General features: G+C 43.8%; 1 protein-coding gene across 4 annotated transcripts in view; it reads left to right on the forward strand.

Moving 5' to 3' along the window:
• EYA2 (EYA transcriptional coactivator and phosphatase 2) overlaps window positions 1-25,310 on the forward strand; it is a 342,073-nt gene that overhangs the window by 120,288 nt on the left and 196,475 nt on the right. For all 4 annotated transcript variants that reach the window (XM_064382489.1, XM_064382490.1, XM_012467361.3 and 1 more), the window contains exon 2: window positions 15,579-15,697. In XM_064382489.1, the coding sequence (XP_064238559.1) occupies window positions 15,589-15,697 (109 nt within the window). In that variant the 5' untranslated portion in view covers window positions 15,579-15,588. The remainder of the gene's footprint in view (window positions 1-15,578; window positions 15,698-25,310) is intronic.

Consider the following 25,310-nt stretch of genomic DNA (forward strand, 5'->3'; position numbering starts at 1 on the left):
TTTTGAAGGTTGCCTCTTGTGGTCCTAGAGAATATTGGAGCACGCATCGTAAAATGCAGGCATCCAAACTTGCATCATGTGTTTTTTTCAAAAAGCCAATCTCAAGAGGTTGCATACTGCACAATTCCATTTATATAACTTTTTCAAAATGACATTTTAGAGATGGAGAACAGATTAGTGGTTGCCAGGGGTTAGGGGTTTGGGATGGGGGGGCCTGGGGTGGGTGTGCCTATGAAGGAGCAGCACAGGGAAATCTTTGCGGTGATGGACTCATCTCTAGATTGCAGCAGTGGCTATGCAGAGCTGCACATGTGATAAAATGACACAGATCTACACACACACTGCACTAACCTCAGCTTCTTGGCTTTGACATTGTACTATGGTTATGTAAGATGTAATCACAGGGTGGAAGGCATTGGGTGAAGGGCACTCAGGACCTTTCTGTACTATGTTTTGCAACTTTTTGTAAATCTAAAACTATCTCAAAATAAAAGGTTTTGGCCAGCACAGTGGCTCACGCCTGTAATCCTAGCACTTTGGGAGGCCAAGGCAGGAGGATTGCTGGAGCCCAGGAGTTCGAGACCAGCCTGGCCAACGTAGTGAAATCCAGTCTCTTAAAAAATAAAATAAAATAATAAAATGTTTTTAAAAATACCAGGGACAGCAAAGTTGGGTTGATTGACCAAATGATGGGCCCTTGTTTTACATGCAATCAAGAGTGAGGGAAGTAGGCTGGGCGCGGTGGCTCACACTTGTAATGCCAGCAGTTTGGGAGGCTGAGGTGGGCAGACCACTTGAGGTCAGGAGTTCGAGACCAGCCTGGCCAACATGGCAAAATCTTGTCTCTACTGAAAATACAAAAATTAGCCAGGCATGACGGTGGGTGCCTTGTAATCCCAGCTACTTGGGAAGCTGAGGCAGGGGAATCACTTGAACCAAGGAGGAAGTAGAGTGAAAGCTTTCCCATCAGCTGTTTTTATTTTTGATTCTATGCCAAGCTCATATGAATGAGAATTCATCAAGCATAGGTGAGAGAGCTTAGTCTGGAACTGAGATTCAAGACTCAAGCTGGTTTCCTTTCATCATAAGACTCCCTAGATCTCAGCCTGCTTGGCTGAAGGATGGTGCTCTCAGTAGGCTTCTGCGGAGGCATATTGCTTGTGCAATTGCTTATACATAAGCTGAGTGCGGTGGCTTACACCTGTAATCCCAGCACCTTGGGAGGCCAAGACAGGAGGATCACTTGAACCCAGGAGTTCGAGCCCAGCCTGGGCAACATAGTGAGATCCCTGCCTCTACAAAAAAATTAAAATGAAAACACTAGCCAAGTGTGATGGTGCACACTTGCAGTCCTAGATACTCAGGAGGCCGAGGCAGGAGGATTGCTTGAACCCAGGAGGCTGACACCAGGAGTTTGCTGGGCAACACAACAAGGCCTGTCTCTATAAAAATAAAATAACTGTTTATGTCTTCCTTAGAGAGTTTTTAGATAAAAGCTTTCCCATCGGGGGGTAAAGATAGCACAAGAGATGAAGAAATGGGACATTCTACTGGGAATATAAATTGGACTCACCGCTCTGAGGAGCAATAGGCAAATGGGTTTTACTATTTTAAACTGGGGGGCCAGCAGTTTTACCTTGGGGTATCACTTCTAGAAAACTCCATGCACATGCACCTTAGAGGACCCACTCCAGTCATTGTGGAATTCGTTATTCCACAATTCCTCAGGGTCTGGAGGCCTGGACAGATGAACTGTGGAGGAGACATGCCTGCAGATACCATGCAGCAATGAGAAAGAATAAGCTAGGCTGGGCGTGGTGGCTCACACATGGAATCCCAGTACTTTGGGAGGCTGAGGCAGGTGGATCACAAGGTCAGGAGTTCAAGACCAGCCTGTCAAATATGGTGAAACCCCGTCTCTACTAAAAAACACAAAAATTAGCTGGGTGTGGTGGCAGGCACCTGTAATCCCAGCTACTCAGGAGGCTGAGGCAGGAGAATTGCTTGAACCTGGGCAGCAGAGGTTGTGGTGAACTGAGATCGTGCCACTGCACTCCAGCTTGGGTGACAGAGCGAGACTCCATCTCAAAAATAAAATAAAAAAGAAAAAGAAGAATAAGCTAGGTCTCTGTGTCATGGCATGGAATGAACACCAAGATTTATTATTATTATTATTAGAGTGAAAAAACGTCTTGGAACAAGATGTCCAGGATCAACAGCGGTAATTATAAAAATAATACTGTATATTTTTATGAATATATGTGGGTGTTTGTGTTTATACACTATTTATCCTATTAATTGTGGATACATCTGGTGGGAGGCAGTGCCCCAATGTGGCTCTAATCTTATCTGAAATTTTAAAACATGTTGACAAATGTTTCAGATGTTATTTGGGTAACCAAAACTTTAAGAGAGAATCATACAGTTCTTATCTCATCAAGAGGAGGCACAGGCGGACTATTCTGGGGTCACCCATCTAGGAATTCCAACTAAGTCTGGAGAGCAAATCCCATGCTGAAATGCCAACTTCGGGAGAGCAGGAACTTGTCTGTCTGATCGTACACTCTATCCCCAGTACCTGAGACAGTCCCTGGCTCTTAGAAGGCCCTTAAAGGGCGGGGGAGGGGAAAGAAAGATGAAATCGGTTAGTGAAGGAGTGGCAGCTTTGCTTTTTGGTGTGCTACGTAAACAGCATCAATGATTCTAAATGATGGGCAGCCTGACTCCATGGATAAGTGAATGGCTTTAGTGTCAACTGTGTCCCTGATCCATTTATCTGCCTTCTAGTCTTTACAGAGGAAACTGAACTTGCCTTACTTATCTGGGAAGATGGTTCCCAGCGCATTGCAGCCCTGTCCCACAACTTCTATTCAATAACACCTTCCCCGTGTTAAGGGAGGCGGGGCAGGGGAGGATGGAGGTGTGGACAGGAGGAAATTTGTGACCATACTCCCGTGGCTTGTGGAATTCTTCCCCAAGGTTGTTGAAGTGACAGCAGCCCCTAAATTTCACTGGCTGCACCCACAGCTGATTTCTACTCTAACTTTTCACACTGAACACCTGGGGCATGATACGCCTGTATTAAAACACAAAGGCAGTCTGCAGTCCCGCAGGCAGGGGGCTGCCCACGGCTCCAGGTGCACATCTTCCAGGGCTTATGCGCAGCATGAGAGAATAATCTCTTTTCTGGCAGTTCATCTTGGGTCTCCCATTGGCCCCAGGTGGCTCCACCATCCTGGAGCCAAACACAGTAGACGGAGGAATGGGAGAAGCTGATTGCCAGGCTCAGAGCTTGTTAGTAGGGTCAGTCCCAGCTGAGCCACATGGACTGAGGGTCGCAGGGAGGCAGTTCCCTAAGGAAAGAAGGGACGCTATTGCCAGAAAAGCCACCAGGCCAAAATGTCAGGAACCCACTTCTCCCACCACACTCCTTCTTAAGCCATGACTTCCTTCTCCACGCTGCAGCTCTGAATAGTTCCGTTTTCTCCTCCTGCTTTCTTAACACAAAGTGAGACCACTCAGGGTACGACCGCCAGACAGGGCTATTTAATAGTATAATAACCATGATTAAGGGGATGGCCGTGTCATTTGAACAGGACCTTTTGGATCCTCTCCCTTCTGGGATGGCCTGGAAGACAGTAGCATCCAATACTGATACACTTCTGACCACACCCTACATACAGTGCTAACATTAGGTTCAAGAGTAAACCAGGGGCTCAAAGGCCATGGCTGGAGGGGCTGGGCAGTCATGGAGTGGACTGCAGCGCCGGCAGTGAACGTGTTCCACACAGTATTGGGTACATTTAGCAAACACTCCATAAATATTGTTTGAATGTGTACATTTATTTCTACAGTACCTTCATTCATCATACCACAAATATTTATTAAACAACTATTGAGGGCCAGGCCCTGTAGGAGATTTGGGGGATATAATGGTGGATAAAACAGACCAAATCCCTGCCATTGGAGAGCTTACAGCCTGGTGGGGGAGACCTAGGGAAATTAAATAACTCACAAACACCTGTGGAAATGGCTAGCGTGACCGGTGTGAGAGAGCGAGTCATGAGCTGCAGCAGGGGAATCGCTCACTCAGGGAGGGCCTGGGGAAATCCTGCTGGAACTGAGGCCTCTGCAGGGTGAACAGGAGGGACTGGAGTTCCAGGCAGAGGGAACAGCATGTGCCAAGACCCTGTGGCTAGAGGGAGTGTGGAGCGAGAGAAAGGCCAGCGTGCTGGAATCAGACACTGGGCAAGGAAAAGGCAGATCAAGGGTATGTTTGGAAGTCTTCGCTTCATCCTAAGAGCAATGAAGAGCCGTCGGAGGTTATAAGCAAGAATGAGGTGAGGGGAGCAGGTTCAGATTTATGCTGTCATTTGCTGCACAGAGAACAAACTGGAGGGAGGCCACGGTGGCCCCAGGGAGGTGGGCAGGGGGTCCGTGGTGGTCTTCCAGGGCAGAGAGGATGGTGGCTTGGACCTGGGTGATGGCTATGGAGGTGAACTTTACAAGGCCTGGAGATGGATTGGACCTGAGCATTGAAGGAGAGGAAGAAGTAAGAGTGATCCTGAGCTTTGGGTGTGAGCAATTGCCCCCTGAAATGAGGAAAGCCAAGCTGGTTTGTGATTCACAGATGTATTTTGTAGGGAAATTGAATGAGGCTGGTGAAGGCTGCCAGAGACATTCAGGTTTGGGCCACAGCTGCTGTCTGTCCAGAAGCCTGTGATTGAAATCAGCAGGCTTCGATTTCTCAGCCCGTGAAGGATGCTGGGAGTGGCCCTCTCCACAGTCCATTGGCCGACTGGCCATCTGTCCTCTGCATCTCACAGGCAGGGCCACCGTCCTCAGCCAAGGTAGCTGGTGCACTCACAGGAGTGCGGAAAGGTGAGCAGCCCACCCGCTGGAGACCCTCCATCTGCTTTTGATCCTTCCCAGCCTTTGAAGCTGCCCCTGCCCCCACCCTCCAGCTGTCATCTCTCGGGCTCCCCCACTGCTTCCCAGTCCCCAGGGACAGGGGTGGTGACAAGGGTAACAAATGGTGCAAGTCGCAGGCAGCAGCAGGCCAAGGAGGCCAGAGGGCGGGGGCTCTTGAATGCCTCTTTCTTCCTGCTCCTTTGGGCCCTGTTCTGAAGTAGCCGGGCTATCAGGGTTTTGCAACAATGCTACACAGAAAGAATTTCTTTTTTTTTTTTTTTCTTTTTTCGTAAATAAATTCCATGCTTTTTCTTCCTTTCCCTTCCCTGCCTTTGTGAAAGGGAAGCTAAAAGTCTTTCTCCTCCCCCAGATTCCGCGAAGGCTAAGTTCTCTCTTCCTCCCCCTGCATAGAGAATAAGCTGGTCTCCTATTTCAGGTAATTGTGAGTTGGGGCAAGTGGGGAGAGTGTGAAGGAAACCTTCCCCCCAGATTGCAGGAGAGCTCTGCCCCTCAAACCACAATAGGAACCAGCGGTTTCCTGGTGATCCTCATGACAGTTTCCAGTGTCTACCTGAAATGAAACGAATTGTTTTAAGCCTTTGTCTGTGTGAATGCAAATAGTGTCAGCTGCACTTTGTTTAATACCCACTCACTCATGTCTTCCCTGACTCACTTTTCTCAGAATAACCTGGTAGTATTTTCTCTATCTTATAGAACTGAGACTCAGATAAGTGAAATAACACTTGCCCAAGGTCACACTGCTGATAACGGCATAGCTGGGATTTGAACCCCTGGAGCAGATAACAGATCGGGTGCTCTGACTGGGTAGCTTAGTAGACTTTAGAGCTAGATGGGCCCTGAGTTGAAATTGTGATGCAGAGCTATTTGCAACCTGTGGTTAAGAGCATGGATCTGGAGCCAGATCATCTGGGTGAGAATCCTGGCTCCACCACTAACTAGCCAGGTCAATCTCTGAACCTGTCTCCTCATCTCTACATACTTCATAGGATGAAATGAGCCAGTGCATGCAAAGAGATTTAGGCCTCAGAATAAATGCTCTGCAAGTGTGAGCTGTTTTTATTTCTGTGATGTATAAGCTGAGGAATGTAATCAGGGCCAAGTTAAGACCTTTAGCAGCCTCAAACACCAGAGACTGGCCTTCCTCCTCCATTGTCTCCTCCAATTCAATAATGAAACAAAGTGATTCATAAGACAGAAAAACTCACTGCATGCTGAAATCTTTTTTTACAATTTTGTTTAGTTTTTTTTTTATTGATACATAGTAGATGGACTTATTTACAGGGTGCATGCAATAGTTCGATACATTCATATAATGTGTACAGATCAAATCGGGGTCACTGGGATTTCATCACCTTAAATATGTATCTTTTCTTGATGCTAGCATCATTCAAGTTATTCTATATTCTAGCTCTTTTGAATGTATGATAAATTATTGTTAATTATAGCCATCCTACTGTTCTATTGAACATTAGATCTTATTCCTTCTAACTGTATATTTGTACCCATTAATCAATCTCTCTTCATCCTCCCCACCACCCTTCCTGACCTTTAGTAACCACAATCTACTCTCCATCTTCATGAGATCTACTTTTTTGGCTCCCACATGTAACTGAGAACATGCCATATTTGTCTTTCTGTGCTTAACATAATGACCTCCAGTTCCATCCATGTTGCTGCAAATGACAGAATTTTCTTTTTTATGGCTGAATAATATTCTAGTCTATATGCATACCACATTTTCTTTATCCATCCATCAATTGGTGGAGTGTGCTGACATTTGAAAAGCTTCTTTTTAGATCCTCATGGCAGAACAGGGTAAGTTCACCAAACAGGAACAATTTCACATTTTCTTGGTGCCTACGCTTTGCTCAGACCTAAATCTGTGTTTAGTTGGCCTTTGAGGAAATACAGGACAGATCCTTCTATTTCCCAGCATGGTTGAGAGAATTAAAAGAGATAATGTAAATGTGATCAGGAAAATTGCCTGGCATAAATTAAGTGCGTGGGAAATGAGAACTATGACTAGAATTTTTGGAAGGGTTTTACTAACTCTGGAAACCCAGTTGCCTTGAATTGCTTGTTCACGTTCCTCTATTCTGTGGCTAATAATTTGCTTCTAGAAGTTACCAGTGCCTGTAGCTGTAGCTGACAGCAGGAAAGAGCAATTTTCAGGTTCTCAAGTCAGGATCGTGTTTACTTTGTGAAGATTAATACTTCTGTAGCTTTGGCTTTATTAGTGCCGTCCATTTGCTTGCCTCCAAAGGATGATGTGTTTTGATTGCTGTAGGTATCTTAATTGCTATAGGTATTTTAGATTTTGCAGACCTAATTCTTGGTCTAACAGGATTCTAGAATCAGTCAAGTCCCCCTTCTTCATGCAAATTAATTTTCAAAAGGATAAAAACTTTCAAATTATATCTTGGTGGATTATTTTATCATTACTATATGTCCCTGTAAATCTCTAATAATGGTTTTTATTTTAAAGTCTACTTGGGGTAATGCCAGCTTTCTTTTATGTTGTCTTCATATCATTGAATCCTTGCTTTGAATCTTTGTATGTCTATATATTTAAAAGGGGTCTCGTAATGAGCATGTAGTTATTTTTTAAAAGTCAGTGTGGTGATCTTTGTCTTTCAAGTGTTATATTTATTCTGTTTGCATTTACTATAATTAATGTAATATATAAATGTACATGAAATGTTTACACTTACTATTCTTTAGCAGTTACCCTAAATAGTATAGGATACATTCTTGATATATCTAAAAGTTTACTATAAATTAGTACTTTTACCATTTCCAAGAAAATGCAAGGTCCTTAAAACATGTTAATTGTATTTATCTATCTTCCTCCTGCTCACATATTTGCCTTTTATGTTGCTCTTTATCCTTGGTGAATTTTCGTGCTTCCAGAACATTCTTTTTTAGTGCAGGGTTGCTGATGGCAAACAATCTTAATTTTGGTTTCATTTTTATTTTGTCCTCATTTTGAAGTTTTTTTTGTTTGTTTGGGTTTTTTTTGCTGGCATAGAATTCTACATTGGCAGATGAAATTTCATTGTTTTCTGTTTTCCATCAATTCTGCTGAGAAGCTGCTTCTCCTTATTATACCTTCTTTAAAGATTATATCTTTTATTCCCCCTCTGACTGCTTTTCAGATTAATATATTTTTGCACATGTACACTTTGACCATCATATGCCCAGGAATTCTTTTCTCTGTATTTATCCTGTTTGGGATTCACAGAACTTCTTGATTCCATGACTTGATGTCTGTTATCCATCTGGGAAGGTCTTTGGTGAGTTTCTCTTTAAATATTGTTTCTCACTTGCTCTCTCTCCCTCCTCTCCTTCTGGGGCCCCTATTACATGTGTGCTAGATCTTTTACCATGTCCCATGTTTCTTTTATGATCTTTTAAACCAATTTTCCAACCTTCTTCCTAAGATTTGTCTACTGACTTACCTTCCAGTTCACTAATTCTTTCATCTGCTGTGTCCAATCAGTAGTTCAACTGATCTGTTGTGTTCTTAATTTTAATTATTTCATTTCATTTCTCAGTTCTGTAACTTCTTTTTCTTTTCTTTTTTTTTTTTTTTTTGAGATAGAGTTTTGCTCATGTCACCCAGGCAGGAGTACAGTGGTACAATATCAGCTCACTGCAACCTCCACCTCCTGGGCTCAAGCTATTCTCCTGCCTCAGCCTCCCGAGTAGCTGAGATTACAGGCACCTGCCACCATGCCTGGCTAATTGTTGTATTTTTAGTAGAGATGGGGTTTCACCATGTTAGCCAGGCTGGTCTTGAACTCCTGCTTCACGTGATTCACCCGCCTCGGCCTCCCAAAGTGCTGGGATTATAGGTATGAGCCACCATACCCAACCAGTAATTTCCATTTTTAAAAAGTCTAGTATTTTTTAGTAGTGTTCTCATCTTAAATCAATTTTTTTATTATGTTATCACAGTTGCTGAGGAGTCCATGTTTGACAGCTTCAACAGCTGAATCTCATGTGAGGTTTTTCGTTGTTGTTGTTTGTCTTGGTTTTTGATCATTTGGTTTTGTCTCTTTATATGCCTGGCAATTTTTTTTTTATTGTGTACGAAACACTGGAGACTCTGGAAGATGGCATCTCCCCCAAAAGAAAAATTTTTCTTCTGGCTATTGATGATACTAGAGGCAAATCACTTTGGTCCAATATGGAATTGAGATGACTCAAGGCAGGATCTGTTTAGTTTGCCCTTACTCCAAGGAAGTAACCCTCTAGGGGCCCCAGTTAAAAGCCTTGAGTGTTTCTCAAGGCTTCTCATCCTTATTGGCCATGAATTCCAATTTTTGCCTTCCTATAATTGGTCAATTGCAAAAAAGCTCTGCTTAATTTTTTGCCTTCATAGCTACTACCCCTTTTTGCTTGGTTTCTCTGCCTCTCACTGCACCCAGCCTGGGTATCAGCAAATGCCTCAAGGCTAGTAACTGTCAACAATATCAGACTCATACCTCTGTGGTTCTCATATTTCTACAATCTTTGCTCCTTGTGTTCTAACTACCTTAGTAATCCTGAACTCTTTTTGTCTCCCCAGCTCCGTAAGGCTGGAAAACTCTAAGCTGTTGCTTTTTTCTTCTTTACTTATAAACTGGCAAATGTCTTGAGGGGAAAATTGATAGAGGTCAAACTTAGTCTGTTTTTCATCTCTCTGAGATCTTGTTCCCTCAAGACCTGCCTTGGTTGACTTCCAGTCCTTTAAAACAGTATTCTATAGCTTTTATTTTTGATCATGATGGTGAGATTGACTAAAAATGCAAGCTATCACATAATAGCTGGGAGGTGCAATCAGCTGGACAGTTTAATACATATTAGGAAAAATGGCTTATTTTTGTTTTCTTCAATATGGAGAAAAATTAAACTTTAAACCACATAAAAAGGCAGACTCTAAATGAATTAAAGACTTAAATAAGAAAGGTGAAACTCTAAGTGAAAAGTTTAACATGCAGACAAATTTTAAAATCCCAAGAATAGAGAAAGGATTTTTACAGCTACTAAAAGAAATTATCAGGTAAATATGTAAGGATTTTTTTGTTCTACAAAAGACAATAGAAAAAAAGGAAACAGACAAAGACTAAGTGAAGAAATTTATAGCATCCAAAAAAAACAATGAATGCCCAGACTCTATAATGCACTCCAGCAAATCAATAAGAAAAAAAAAAAGAAAACCCAGTAGAAAAATGGGCAAGCATAAAAGATCTGAATAGACAATTTCCAAATGCTCATATGGCCCACAACTATGTGACTATATGCTCAAACTCACTACTAATCCTAGAAATGAATATCAAAACAACTATGAGTTATTGCTTTCGATGCATCAGTTTGGCAAAAACTAGGAAGTGGGACAGTGCCAAGCGTTAGCAGGAAATTGTAAAACCGGAACCCTTATGCACTTCTGGTCGAATCTAGAATAGTACAGAAATTATGAAGAACAGTCTGCTAGTACTTGCTCAAGTTCAGTTCACATATACTCCATAACACAGAAATCCTCCACTTTGGATATAAATACATTTTAGGAATATGTGTGTATACATATATAGAGAGAGAGATACTGCATTTTAAAAATGAAGATGAATGGAGATGTTCATTGCAGCGTTGTTTATAAGGTGGCTGAGAGATCCTGCCTGTTCACCACCAGGACAATGCGTAAATTCAATAGAGTGGGTGTGCAGTATAGAATTATAACTACAAGCTAGATACTCATCCAGTACTATACACATTTTTAAATTAGTGCAGACTGAAAATAAAAATCCTGGTAAACAGAATGAGATATTATATACATGATTCATTAGATTAAAACACATGCCACACATAAAACAGCATGGCATTATTTGTAAGGAAATGTTTACATATTTAACATGTCAGAGTCATTGTCTAGGGTGTGGTGGAAAATACAGATAAATGGAAACTTTAAAAAATCTTGTTGGAAGCAGGTCATGGCTCAAATAAGATTTCCTCCCTCCCTCTCCCTCTCCCCCTCTGCCCCTTCTCTCCTCCCTTCCTCCAACAGAAGGTATTTGGATGATGGAATGAACAAGATTCTGTGTCAAGTGCTGTGGAGGAAATAAAGATGATTTCCTCATTGGCTTGGCCTTCAAGAATCTTAGGCAAGAGTCTAAGGTGAATACACCAAAAGCCTTAGTAGCAATACTCAGTCTCAGAGTTCAGACTCACAAACACTTTCCTTCTCTGCTTAAAATCAACAAAATGCTGTTTTGGATGTGTGAGAGCTCTGAAGGGTGACGGCAGCACTCAGTAAAGTAAATAAGCCACGTGACTGAGGCCAGAAATGTCACACTGCTGTCTCTTTCCTTAGCTGGCTTTTCTGATAATACGTATGACATAGCTCTCAAATGCAAATGCCTATAGGGACCAGGAGGAAATACAAATGGAAAAAGAGGGTCATATAAGAGAGTACGGAGTAGTGGGGACTGTGACAAAGTGGAGCCCGTATCCCTTGACTTAACTGGGCAGCCACTGTTCAGTGCCAGCTGGTTGCTGCCATGCAAGAAAAAGGCAGTACTCTTCTATTTTCAAGAAAAGAGGAAAATCTAGATTTTTATGTGAACTTGCCTCATTTTTAAATATTGGCAACTACTTCAAATATTTTTAAACCCCAGGGAGTGGGGAAAACAATTCATTTTGTTTTTAACTAGATTTGGTCAGTTGGCTAACAATTTGCTGCTTCTAATACTCACAGCATCTGGATATCTGGAGACTAGTGATATTTTTAACCCCATTGCTTACTTTTTAACTTTAAATTATTTGCACACACCCAGAAGAATGAAGGGAATACATTTGGATAGGATGCAAATTTCTGGCACTTGTAGCCAGATAAAGATACAATGTCTGCTATTTGCTAAGCACCATACAATAGGCTTTGATATATTGAAGGAGCAAGACGCCTAGGCCTCTATCCTGGAGTGCCTGTGGCATTTGAAAAACAAGAAAACAGGCACCCAGGATGCATGTAGAGATGGGGACATTTTAGGACTCAACATTTATATATAAACATTAGCGCTCTCTCTCTCTCTCTCTATATATATATATATGTATACGTACACATATATATATTCAATATAAGGATATAAACACTAGAGCTGATTTGTGTATGTGTTAGCCTGTTTTGCATTGCTATAAAGGAATACCTGATTCTGAGTAACTTATAAAGAAAAGAGGTTTATTTGGCTCACGGTTCTGCAGGCTGTACTAGTATGGCGTCAGTATCTGTTTGGCTTCTGGTGAGGCCTCAGGAAGCTTTTACTCATAGTGGAAGCTGGAGGGGCAGCAGGCACATCACACAATGACAAAAGGAGCAAGAGAGATGCCTGGCTCTTTTAAACAACTAGCTCTCTTGTGAACTAATAGACCAAGAACTCGCTCATACAATGGAGAGGGCACCAGGCCATTCAGGGATCCACCCCTATGACCCAAACACCTCCCACTAGTCCCAAGACACTAGGGATCACCTCACTTTTTTTTTTTTTTTTTTTTTGAGACAAAGTCTCGCTCTGTCACCTGGCTGGAGTGCAATGGCACAATCTCGGCTCACTGCAACCTCTGCCTCCCACATTCAAGCAATTCTTCTGTCTCAGCCTCCCGAGTAGCTGGGATTACAGGCACGTGCCACCACGTCCAGCTAATTTTTTGTATTTTTAGTACAGACGGTGTTTCACTGTGTTAGCCAGGATGGTTTCAATCTCAATCTCCTGACCTCGTGATCCACCTGCCTTGGCCTCCCAAAGTGCTGGGATTACAGGCGTGAGCCACCACGCCCGGCCCCACATCACATTTTAACATGAAAGTTGAAGGGACAAATACCCAAACCATATCAGGGTGGGATTCTCTCATCAGATCAAAAAGTCCATATACATAAAATACTTCCTATATACAATCCCTGAAATGAAGACTTTCTTATTTAAAAATTATGAAGTGTTTCAGGCATACAAAGATGAGTAAAACATACAAAAGTAGGATACCCAGCATCCTGATGACCTGATACAGGGGTTGGCAAAATTTTGCTGCCAGATCCTAAATACCTTCGGCTCTGCAGGCCATACATGGTCTCTGTTGAAACTACTCCACTTAACATTGTGGTGTGAAAGTAACCACAGACAGGATAGTAAACCAGTGAGCAGGACAGTGTTCTGATAAAACTTTACTTATGAAAAAAAAGAAAAAAAACTACCTATGGACACTGAAATGTGAATTTCGCATCATTTTCACATATTATGAGACAGGATCCAGCTTTTGATTATTTTGCAACCATTTAAAAATGTAAAAGCCATTCCTGACTCACAGGTCACATAAAAACAGTTGTGGGCTGGATTTGGCTTATGGTCATAGGTAGTGTCAACCCCTGAACCAAAACACTACACAGTCGAAACCCCTCCACCATGTCACTTCCAAAATTACATTCCCTCCTACCCCCAGAGTTAACCATTTTCCTGAAAACAGTGTCGATCATTCCTGAGTGTAATTTTCTTTATGTGGAATGCATCTGTGTCCATTAACAGTACACTTGGTTCCAATCCAAGGAGTCAATTAACTACGGATCAAAAATATTGGGGGGGGTGCGGTGGAGGGTGAGCACGGTGGCTCACACCTGTGATCTCAGTACTTTGGGAGGCCGAGGCGGGCAGATCACTTGAGGTCAGGAGTTCAAGACCAGCCTGGCCAACATGACAAAACCCCATCTCTACTAAAAATACAAAAATTAGCTGGGTGTGGTGGCGTGCACCTGTAATCCTAGCTACTCAGGAGGCTGAGGTAGGAGAATCGCCTGAACCTGGGAGGCAGAGGTTGCAGTGAGCCAAGATCACACCACTACACTCCAGCCTGGAAGACAGAGCAAGACTCCATCTCAATATATATATATTCAGGGGCAAAAAAGACAGTAAAAAATAACAATATAACAACAAAAATAATATATATTTTAAAACAAAACAGTGCATATGCAACAATTTATAGCATTTACATTGTGTTGGCCATTATAAGTAATCTAGAGATGATTTAAAGTATATGGGAGGATGTGTGTGTGTTATATGCAAATATTCTATCATTTTATATAAGGGGCTTGAGCACCTGCCAATTTTAGTGTCCATGGTTGGGGGCAGGGGTGGGTCATGGAAACAACCCTCCTGGGATACCGAGGGGTGACTGTATTTTTTAACTTTATTTTGAATAAGCATTTAGGTTGCTGTCTATTAAAATAGTGCTTTTTTTTTTTTTTTTACATGAATCATCTTTTTAAATCTTCACCATGACCATTTTCCAGACAAGAAAACTTTTGACCTAAAGCAGTTTGGTAACTTGCTCAAAGTAGTGGGTAGCACAACTGGGGTTTGAATTGGCAACCTTTTTACAACAGGATCTGAGTTTATAAGCAGGACACCACCGATCACTGAGTTGTGTTTCATTAACCAAACGATAACTGATCTTGCCGGGGATGACCCTGTGATAATGACGTGCTCACAGTAAATTTAGCCTTTCTCTGAAGACAACTGTTAAATGTTACTGGTTGTAGTTTAGACCTTGGAAAGTTGATGCACCATGTATAGTGGTGTGTGCATTAACTAGAAACCTCATTTTCTAAACCCAATTGGTGGGAATTTATTTATTGATATTTATTTTGAGACAGGGTCTCACTCTGCCAACGAGACTGGAATACAGTGGCACAATCACAGCTCACTGCACCCTCCATCTCCCTGGGGTTAAGTTATTCCCCCCACCTCAGCCTCTTAAGTAGCTGGGACTACAGGCATGTGCCACCATGCCCAGCTAACTTTTTTGTATTTTTTGTAGAGATGAGTTTTCACCATGTTGCCCAGGCTGGTCTTGAACTCCTGGACTCAAGTGATCTACCTACCTTGGCCTCTCAAAGTGCTGGAATTGAAGGTGTGAGTCACGCACCTGGCCAGAATTTAGAAGGAGTGACTACCAACATGGTGCAAGAATTGGAAATGTTTTCAATTAAAAAATGAGAAAGACCGAGGGAGACTCGTCCCTACTCTCCCGTGTGGCCCCATAACGTATTATAAAAATGATGGGTAATTCAGGAGCCAGTTCTGTCTTGGTCAGGACCACAGTGATGAGCTATGGAGTGTTGCCACCTAGAGAGTTGTTAATGACACTGATGCCTTTTGAGTTTTTCTCTGTCCATGCGAGTAGTACCATGTTTGTTTTTCTCTCTTAATCGCAGTCAACCCTATGCCCTCCCCGAGCCTCTGGCTTTTAGAAATCTAAATCCAGACACTCCCTCTCTGCCTATCTCTCTCTTCCTCAGCTGGGAAGTTGCCCTAGTTTGCTCTGGCTCATTTACATGACATTTAAAAGAGACCAAAATATAATTTTTCTAATGGCAAAATACAGCAAGAAGGAGGGGAATGTTTTAATCAACTGGGTGTATTCTCCAGCGGGGAGCAAGAACTTCATTTTAATTTCTCATTTCTCTTTGATGAAAAGTTTAGTGAATTTTTATCATGTAGAATTTATAAGAAGGCTGGGTTTAGGTAATCAGCTTTAATATTTATACTCTTAGGGAAAGAAATCGGAATCATTAGTAAGCATGTATAATTAATGAATAAATTATATTTCCCTTTGTTTTCTTTCAGGTACAAGGAAATGCTAGAACTAGTGATCTCACCCAGCCTCACTGTAAACAGCGATTGTCTGGATAAACTGAAGTTTAACCGTGCTGACGCCGCTGTGTGGACTCTGAGTGACAGAGAAGGTAGGCTTCCTGCTGTGAGTTTGGGTCAACAGGTGTGGTGGTCCTAGCTCTCCCTGAGAATATAGTAAGCGACAGACACGCATCCTTTCCAAAGTACTGTCCTTAGGACAATTTCTCCCCTGCCATTTAAATGTCTGCCTCTGAACCAAAACTTTGGCATAGATCTCTAACGATTCTGTCTCATCGTTAGAGGTAAAAATGCGCTTGTTCATGTCTTGAACTTCCTTTCTTGGTCTCCAATTCCAAGAAATGCTGACACCACCACAGATGATAGTCGCTTTGGGGAGCGTCCCAGGCCCAGCCCTTGGATGTGTTTTGCAGTGTCTGGCTCTGGCTCTGAGCTCTGTCCTCTCTGCTCTCCTCTGCCATCCCCTTGTCCAAGCAGGCCTCTTGCTTACAGAGGTTTGACATTAGGACAAGAACCCATCTGCCTCTTGCTTTCAGGTCGGGTTGGAGTCAAGGAAGCAGAGAAGAATTAAAGTTGTTTTAAAAAGTATTGGCAAATGATGCAGTCGAACTAGTTTTCACTAGAACAATTCCAGCTATTGTTTGTTCTGTTTAGGATCTGTCAGCCTTCCTGGTAGAGCTTGGAGTTAGCAAAAGGCATTAAGCTATTATGTTTAACCATTGGGCTTAACCCTTTCTTTGGCTGGCTTTCGGATTTGCTGCTGGTGTCCAGAGACCCCCTCTCATTGCTTTCCTTCACTATCTGTCTGACACCAGCTCATGGGGCACAAATTCTGTGTAACTGTCATAGAAAACCAAAGTGACGTGTGTCTGGAATATAACATCACAAGGAACTGGCTTTGAAGCCAGTTCAGGCTTCTATGAGTAATTATTGCTGTCAGCAAGACAATGACATTTCTCTTTGCATGCTGGTTACAAAGCTGGAACTGCCCTGATGAGAGTACCACCAAGCGGCTTGGGCTCCCATGCCGAACCTGAATGGTGGAGAGTACACCCTCGTTCTTCCTGGCCCTTTGGAGCATTCGTGTAAACTGCCCTGGGGCCTTTGAGAGTGTGAGAAAATTTGCTGAGCCCTGTTCAAAGACATTCATCATTTTCTTTCAAGTAGAGACACAAGTCAACTTAGGTAGATACACAAGTCAACTATCTTCATTTGAGAGCTGTAATAACAGGAAAGGGCACAGGCTGCTGAGAGGGGAATCCCAGCCCTGCTGCTTCTCAGCCAAATGATTTCAGGCAAACTGTTTCAGCTTTCTGAGCCTCAGTTTTCTTACCTGTCAAATGGGGGCATAATGGCATACCTCGTAGGGCGCTGATTACAAGGAGGAAGAGAGGCGATGGGAGGTAAAGGGTCTGGCACACCCTGGGGGCATGGTGCATGATTAAATTTACCATTCCATCATCGCTCTCCTCTGAACCAAATAACCACACTGAATTCAAAACCATGGTTGCACACATGGCAGCCTACAGCCACATCTGGCCCTGGAGTATGCTTTTGTTTGGTTTACACTGTGTTTTAAGTAAAAGTGAACTTGTAAAAATTGGGAGCGTTCACATAAAAACCTGGAGTTCTGGTTTCTCTTAAAAGGCTAGGCCCACATTCCCCACTGGCTGCCACTGGTAGGAGCTGACAGGCCGCTGTCCTGTAGACAAATCCCTGCCTCTCCCTTTTGTCCTAAATTTTAATGAGCATGTGCTTTCTGCCAGGCACTGTTCAAAGCAACATAAATCTGGATGCATTCTTCTCCTCCCTCTCCATCACCATCAGAGCAAACCATGTGCCTGGCATTACTCTATTAACTCATTTAATCTTCACAGCTCTAAAAAGTCGATACTGTTATTATCCCCGTTTTACAGACGAGGAAAGCGAAACACAGATAGCTTAAACAGCTTGATTGAGATGTCACGGATGATAGCCTAGATTTGAACCTAAGTAGTCTGACTTCAGAGTTTATTCTCCTGATTGGTACTCTGTACTGTTTCTCATTTAATTATCATACCCCTACTAGGCTATAAGCTCATTTTACAGACATGGAAGTTGGGGCATGGAGGAGTTACATAACCAGGTTAAAGTCATACCAGAATCAAACCCAGGCACTCCAGTTCCAGAGTTCCCACTTGTAAACCACTTCTAATTCACTTTCTGCCAACCTGTAAGAGTCTCCAGACCCTAGATCTTCAGTTCTCCTGCAGTGGTGGAATCCACAAACACACTCCTTTCTGTGACTTGGAGCTGTCAGTGCCATTTCTACTGCCCTGGAACAAGCTGGCTACCATGGTGAAGGCTTTGAGGGTGGAAGCGATGGGGCAGAGAGAGGTTGCTCCCAATTCAGAACCGGTAGTGCCAGTGAGGTCAGGTTACACACACACACACACCCCCCTTCTTTCTCCTGGGGCAGGTGGTGAGCTCCAGAGACTCTGCAGGGGACAGTCCACCCTGGAGCATAACCCCCAAGTGCCGGATTATGTCTGTCCCCCTGCCTGGCCTCCTGTTCTCCCTCCTCCTGGGCCATTCCTTCTATTAGAGTCTTTACTAGGTGGTTTCAAGGGTCCTACTCAAAGGAGGACCCCAGAGAGTCATGAGTCTCAGGACCTGCACTCAGGGGGACTCTGGAGGGAGTGTGGACCCAAGAAGGCCCCCAGTGGCTTCCATTGCATTCCCACCTCTGCTTCTTACCGCCGTGGGTCCCTGGCTAGTGGCCTAACCTCCTTGAGGCCCATTTGACCCCATCTGTTTAATAGGAGTAATTATTCCACCAACCTCACAGAATCAGTGTGAGGATGAAATGAGCTAAACCAGGGAGTGGACTCAGTGTGCTTAAAAAGTATAGAGTAAGATCTGAATTCCTTATCCTTGGCTACCAGGCCCTACTTGTCTCTCCGGGAAGCCTCCCAAACTCGTCTCCCTCCCTATCGCCTTCAGCCCCTGCCGCCCTTTCCTTTACTTTAACTGAGAAGCATGATTCTGCCCTCCGAGCCTTTGCACCTGCTGTTCCCCCTGCCTGGACCAGTCTTCACCCAGGCTCTGCAGGACCAGCCCTCCTTCAGCTCTCATCAGAGAGGTCTTTCCTAATGAAAGGAACTGCCCCTTCCTTCATTTATGTGTTCATTCATTTATTTAACAAGTGTTTAATCAGCCATGTCCCTGGTATGGTTTTAAGTACGAGGGAGACAGCATGGAAAACCCTGTCCTTATGGAGCCCACACTTGGGTGCTGACAAAGCAAAAGGCTGACAGTGACGATAAAGAAGCAAAGTACATAGCCCGTTGTGTAGTGACGTGTGCCGTGAAGGAAAAAAGCAGGGGAGGAGGATGAGGAATGCAAGGATGAAGGGTTGCAGTTTTTGTTAGGGTGTCTAGAATAGAGGTCCCTGAGAAGGTAACACTTAAGACCTGTAGGAGGTAAGGGAGGGTACCGCATGGCTATGCAGAACAAAAGCCTTATGTACAGAGAGGACAGCAAGTGCAAAGATCCTGAGGCAGCAGCGTGCTCAAAGAACTTGACATATATTAATACAAATATTAAATCTAAATATGTAGATTAATATTGTATTAATATAATATGTATTAATATAAATGTGCATACATAAATATTTATATTAATACAATAAATATGTATTAATATGTGCATATACATACATATAAATATATTAATACAATAAATATGTATTAAATATGTATGTTTAATACATATTGACACTACAAATTATATATCTATAAAATTATATATACATACATATAAATATGTATACGTACATATTTAGATTTCTGTTCCTGTTTAGCATACAATCAGTGCCTGGCTCATGGTAGATCCTTAAAAATTATTTATGGGTGACTGAAGGGGTGGGTGGATGAAGACAGAGTGGTGCTGAGAAAGCCCAAATGACTTTAGCGGGGATATTGGCTCTGAATCCTTAGTAATATTTCCTTCACTTCCCGCTGCCATTTTCTACATTTGCATCGTACTGATGATAAGAATTTCCTTACTGGGTTGCTGTGGAGAGTAAAGAGATAACACTCATGCAGCCCTTGGCACAGTGAGCCCAGATTGTTCGTAGGAACCACTTGAGAAATATTGTCTATTATTCCTTACTATTCAAGGGAAAAATGGATTTGAATTGTATCCTGTCTTTGGAAAGGGGTGGTGGGGAGTCACCCTCAATAGAGGGAAATTTTTCTTTTAAAATGCAAATGCGTTTTTCAGAAACTGATGCTATAATCTTATTAAGTGTTTCCAAGGGGAGGTGAAACCTCCACCCCACGGTTCAAGCTGGGCTGTCAGCTGCTCTCACTTCCTGCACCTCCTCTGCCCTGGGCGTGACAAGACCTCATTTTCAGTTTCAGTCTCACCGGTTCCAACCTGGGGCTGACGGGTTTTGATTCATTTCGTCCTAGCCAGGTTGAACTGCCCAGAGGTTTGCCCAGGTGCTGGCCTGGGGAACCACATGTCAGCTTCATCCTTCTCACCTTTAAGGCTTTTGTAGCCATTCACACCCAGAACAGTCTCTACCTGCGTGGAACAGAAATCCCGCTTTGTTGAGGGGGAAAGGGTGCTATGCATCTCATCGTGCCCGCCACAGGCAAACAGCTTCTACCAAAGGCAGCAGCTCACAAATGCCACGGTCTCAAACCACTTTTCTGTCGTATATTCAGACCACCTCTACTGCCACTTGGTACTAATTTGTTGCATTTTTTTTTTTTTTGAGACCAAGTTTTGCTCTTGCCGTCCAGGCTGGAGTACAGTGGTACAATCTTGGCTCTGCTTCCTGGGTTCAAGTGATTCTCCTGCATCAGCCTCCTGAGTAGCTGGGATTACAGGTGCCCACCACCATGCCCAGCTAATTTTTGTATTTTCAGTAGAGACAGGGTTTCGCCATGTTGGGCAGGCTGGTCTTGAACTCCTCACCTCAGGTGATCCACCTGCCTTGGCCTCCCAAAGTGCTGGGATTATAAGTATGAGCCACCATGCCCAGCCTGTTGTTTCTTTAAAACAACTCCTTTGAAATAAATTCATTTTAAAAGGATGACTTAAGCCAGTTCCAGAAATGAAAAGTTATGACTTCGATGGTCTTGCTGTGATTCTAGTGTGCATAAAATTAATTTGCAACGATTTCAATCAAAGAGGGAGTATTTATAGACTCCGTAAAATCATCACGCACTGGGACTTGCCACCTCATTCCTTTCTGTTCTCAGCAGCACCTCTCACAAGAGACAAAGGACTTCTTCCTGGTCTCAGGACCTCTCAGTGAGAGTCAGAATTGGAGCACACACTTCTGGATGCCCAGTGTGGTATCCCTGTCCCTAGTGTGGGAGCAATTTAAATCACCCACACAAGAAAGATGAACTGATACAGTTTACAGACATGTACCTTTATAGCAGAGACCCGCCTCAAGACATCTCGCTGGCAGTACAAATTGTCTCATCTCACTGGGGGATCCCTTAGAAGCCGGCCCCTGGGGTCCAATTAGGCAACATAACAGCGGTTGCTGCTTTCAGAATCATTAGCTTCTTAATCCTCCCAGTGAGAGGTGAAAAAAGTGTGAACATTCAAATTGGGCTCATGGATTTAAGTGGTTTAACCAAGGGCCCCCAGGAGGGTAGAGAGCTAATAACAGCTCGTCTGTGCTGAGCACTTAACCATTTGTCAGGTACCTGCCCCATCTGCATGTGCAAGATATTGCCCCAATTTGCAGATGAGAAAACTGAGACTCAGAGGGAAGAGGTGAGGGCATAAAGTCACACGACTGTATTGCAGCACAGTCAGGACTTAAATTTGGATATGACCCCTTAAGCCTATCTGTTTTCTTTGGAAAGAACATTAACCAATTATGAGAATGGGTTGTAGATTCGGCCCACAGTAGGTGCATGATAAACATTTGGTGACTGCATGAATGAATGAAAAACGGTGTGTGTCCTTGGATAAGTTGCTTCACACAATCAGTCACATACGCAATTGCACATAAGTGTGCACTCAGTACACACAGACTGAAGCTTTAGTTTCCTCTCTTCGAACTGGATCTTTTGTTTTGCACATTTATATTATCCTTGTGGCCCCAATATGCACTTGAGTTTGTGTCTTCTGGAATGGAGATTTCTTTTTATGAACCCCAAATTGTGATCATGCTTAGTAATGCACAGTTTTGCATTAGCCAGTGGTCTAAACTCTCACCCCTCAAAGTGTGGTTTGTGAACCTGCAGCATCAGCATCACCTGGAGGTTTCCTTGACCAACAATCAGAGCCTGTGTTTTAACAAGATCCCCAGGTGACTTCTGGTTCCAGGTGCATTGGTCTCTAACAGTCACTTGCTTCCTTCGCACCTCGTTATAACTGCAGTTAAGTACTCATTTGTGTGACTATTTGTTTGCCAACCATCTCGCTCACAAGACAGGAGGCTTCGGCTCCCTAAAGACAGGGACCCTGACTACCTTGGCTCGCTATATTAGTCCATTCTCACACTGCCATAAAGAAATACCTGAAACTGGGTAATTTATAAAGAAAAGAGTTTTATTGGCTTACAGTTCCGCAGGCTGTACAGGAAGCATGGCTGGGGAGGCCTCAGGAAACTTACAATCATGGTGGAAGGTGAAGGGGAAGCAGGCACAGCTTACATGACTGGAGCAGGAGGAAGAGAGGGGGATGGCAGGTGCCACCCACTTTTAAACAATTTTTGTAAGAACTCACTATCATGAGAACAGCCAGGGGAAAATCCACCCCCATGATTTAGTTACCTCCCACCAGGGCCCTCCTCCAACACTGGGGATTACATTCACTATTGTAACCCAGTTCTGAACTCATGCCTGGCAATGAGTGAATGAATTAATGAATTAATGAATTAATGAGCTCAGCCCAGAGGTTGTTGCCATCTGCTCAGCTGATTCCTCTCTCCTCACCCATAGGAGGCTTGGGAAGAAGTGGAGGCTTAGAGTTTGAAATTCAGAAGGAAATAGAGAAGGCACTCTGCCCTCCTTACTTGAGAGTCAGCTGCCCCATTATGCATCGGTCACAGCCCCTTCATCCTGTGGGTTCATTTTCAAGCCCTTCATTCTTTCAAGAATGAAGAAGGGGCAAAGCTTAGAGTAAACAGATTTGGCTCTGTTGGGTGTCAGGTCATTAGAGCTGCATTCACTACCAGCAAAGTGGACCTAAGTTGTCATCAACAACTCCTCCACTGACCTTGACCCCGTAGCCTACATGGTCCAATATGAATCCATCATGGCAAGTTCAATGGCACCAACAAGGTTGTGAACAGAAAACTATGATCACTGGGAAGTCCACCTCCATCTGCCAGGCACCAGATCCCAAAGGGGGCATTGCTGCCACCAAACAAGGTGACTTCATCACCCTAGAGATGCTTGGGGCTCATCTGAAGAGTGACATCAAAGGGGCATCATCTCTGTCCCTTGTGCTGATGGTCCATGTTTGAGATAGGGGTGACCTACTCTGTCTAGATTTCCAGCATGCCATCTGCTTGTCTCCTCAGAAAGATCTGCGCCATGGCACCATAAAGGTACTCAGGACCACTGCCTGTGCCCTCTCTGCCCCTCTGGCAAGCTGTGCTGTGATGGCCATGTGACTGTTCAGAGTGTATTCAGTGGCACTGCCAAGGCTGTGGGGAGGTCATTCCTGAGCTGAATGGGAAGATTGCTGACACAATCTTGTCTCCACTCTCAGTGTGTCTGTCCGGGATCCGACCTGCCATTTAGAAAAAGCTGTTGAGCACAGTGACATCAAGAAAATGGTGATACAGGCACCTAGGGGTCATTGAAAGACATTGTAGGCTACACTGAAGACCACGTTGTTGCTTGTAGCTGTAACAGTGATGCCTACTTCTCCACTTGTCACACTGGGGCTGGCATTGCACACAGCCACTAGTTGGTCAAGCCTACTTTCTGGTACCATGATGATGTTTGGCCACAACAACTGCAGGGTAGACTTCCTGGTCCACATGACCTCTGAGTCAGAGGCAGAGGTTCTCATCCATCCATCCAGATGGGTGGAGTCTCATCCATCTCTCTGCTCCACCAGCCTGGATGGAGACTAAAAGACTAGAGACTAAGAGCTCTGGACCACCAACAAGCACACAAGAGGAAGAAAGGCGTTCTCTCCTCCTGGGCAGTCCCTGCCCACCTCTGCGCCAAAGCACTGAGAAGCTCCACCCTTGACACTGTCCCATCCTGGACTCTCAAAGGAGGGAAGGAGCTTAGAGAGCCCTGCCTTACATAAGGATTATCAGTGAAGTCCACACCACCCTGACCATGGAGAAAAGAAGCAGAAAGGGAGGAAGGAGATCGTTTCATATACAGTTTAATATACTCACTCTCCGGTTTCTCAATTCCCTCAGGTATCCTGGGATGAAAAGGTTAAATGTGATTGATACCAGCAGAAAACAGAAAAAAAAAGTCTGTGTTTTTCAAAAATCACACAATTGCCGAAGGAAAATCTCTTTGCACTTATAACTGCCTGTTCCTCGCTTGCAGTCTTCCTGGAGTTGCTGGGGTGGGAAAGGGAGAGTACTACAGGTCTGCATACTAGGGGAGGGGAGCCTGTCTGCCTGGGGAAGGCAGGTTGCTCACCAATTCAGAGGAACTGGGTGGAAGCTTGAAAAGGGAGCTGGGTGAGGCAAACATGCAAATCATGCCATGGAGACTGGCAGAAAAGATGCTTACCTCCAATTTATGGAATGCCAAGTTAATTCGAGCCCATAGGAATGTTGCTCCCATAGATTTCAATTTTTATGAATATTTACATATTTATAAAAGAAAACATTCAAAATGTTTAATTCAGTAACTTATATAGTACTAAATGCACTCAAGTCATGGGCTTTTGCCAGTAATGAGACTGTGACTGCTTCAGAATGAGTTCATTCTCGAGCCCTGGGGAAGAATGAAGAAGGGGCAATGCGGTACAGGACACCTTGCCTGGGAGCAAACCCAGGGTAGGGAAATCAGCATTGAGTGAGCACCTACTGTGTGCCAGGGGCTTTCCTTGACATTAGGCTGCTGCTGTTCTAACCTTTTCTTTGAATGTGAACCCTAATAAGAAATCTGTTTCTGCATTGTTGAATGCACATGCATACACACACAACACGTTGTCACACCTGTACCTGTAACCAACATGTCACACAATTCCTTCTTACTATGGGCAATACATGCTGACATCGTATACCATACAACAGGCAATTCTCCTTTTCTTAATTTCAGTTATGACTCTGTAAATGAACTTCAAGACCAGCACCCCTGCCCCACCCCCAGTGGTTTGGGACTTGAACAGAATTTGGCTCAGCCAGGAGGAGGGAATTCAGAGTATTGACCTTGGACTCACACAGCCCTTGGGTTCAAGCCCCAGTTCCCTTGCCCACAGCTATGTGACTTGAACAAGGCACTCGGCCTTTGGAGCCCCAGTTTCTTCATCTGTACAATAGTGTTAATGGTGTTGCGTGCTCGGAGCACTGTTGTGAGGACTCAGTGAGAGCCTGTCTATAAGCAGTTAACACGGGCCTGGCACATAGTCTAAGTGAATGCCATTTGCTCTTATGACAATGACTGTCGTCATCAGCTGTAGTGTCATGGCTGAGAAGACAGACTCTGGAGCCAAACCACCTGGGTTCAGATCACAGATTCACCCTGTATGTACTTCCTGTGTGGC

This window comes from Aotus nancymaae, unplaced genomic scaffold, assembly GCF_030222135.1.
Source record: "Aotus nancymaae isolate 86718 unplaced genomic scaffold, 86718_ANA_hifiasm-v0.15.2.pri h1tg000029l, whole genome shotgun sequence".
In the NCBI taxonomy this organism is placed as follows: domain Eukaryota; kingdom Metazoa; phylum Chordata; class Mammalia; order Primates; family Aotidae; genus Aotus; species Aotus nancymaae.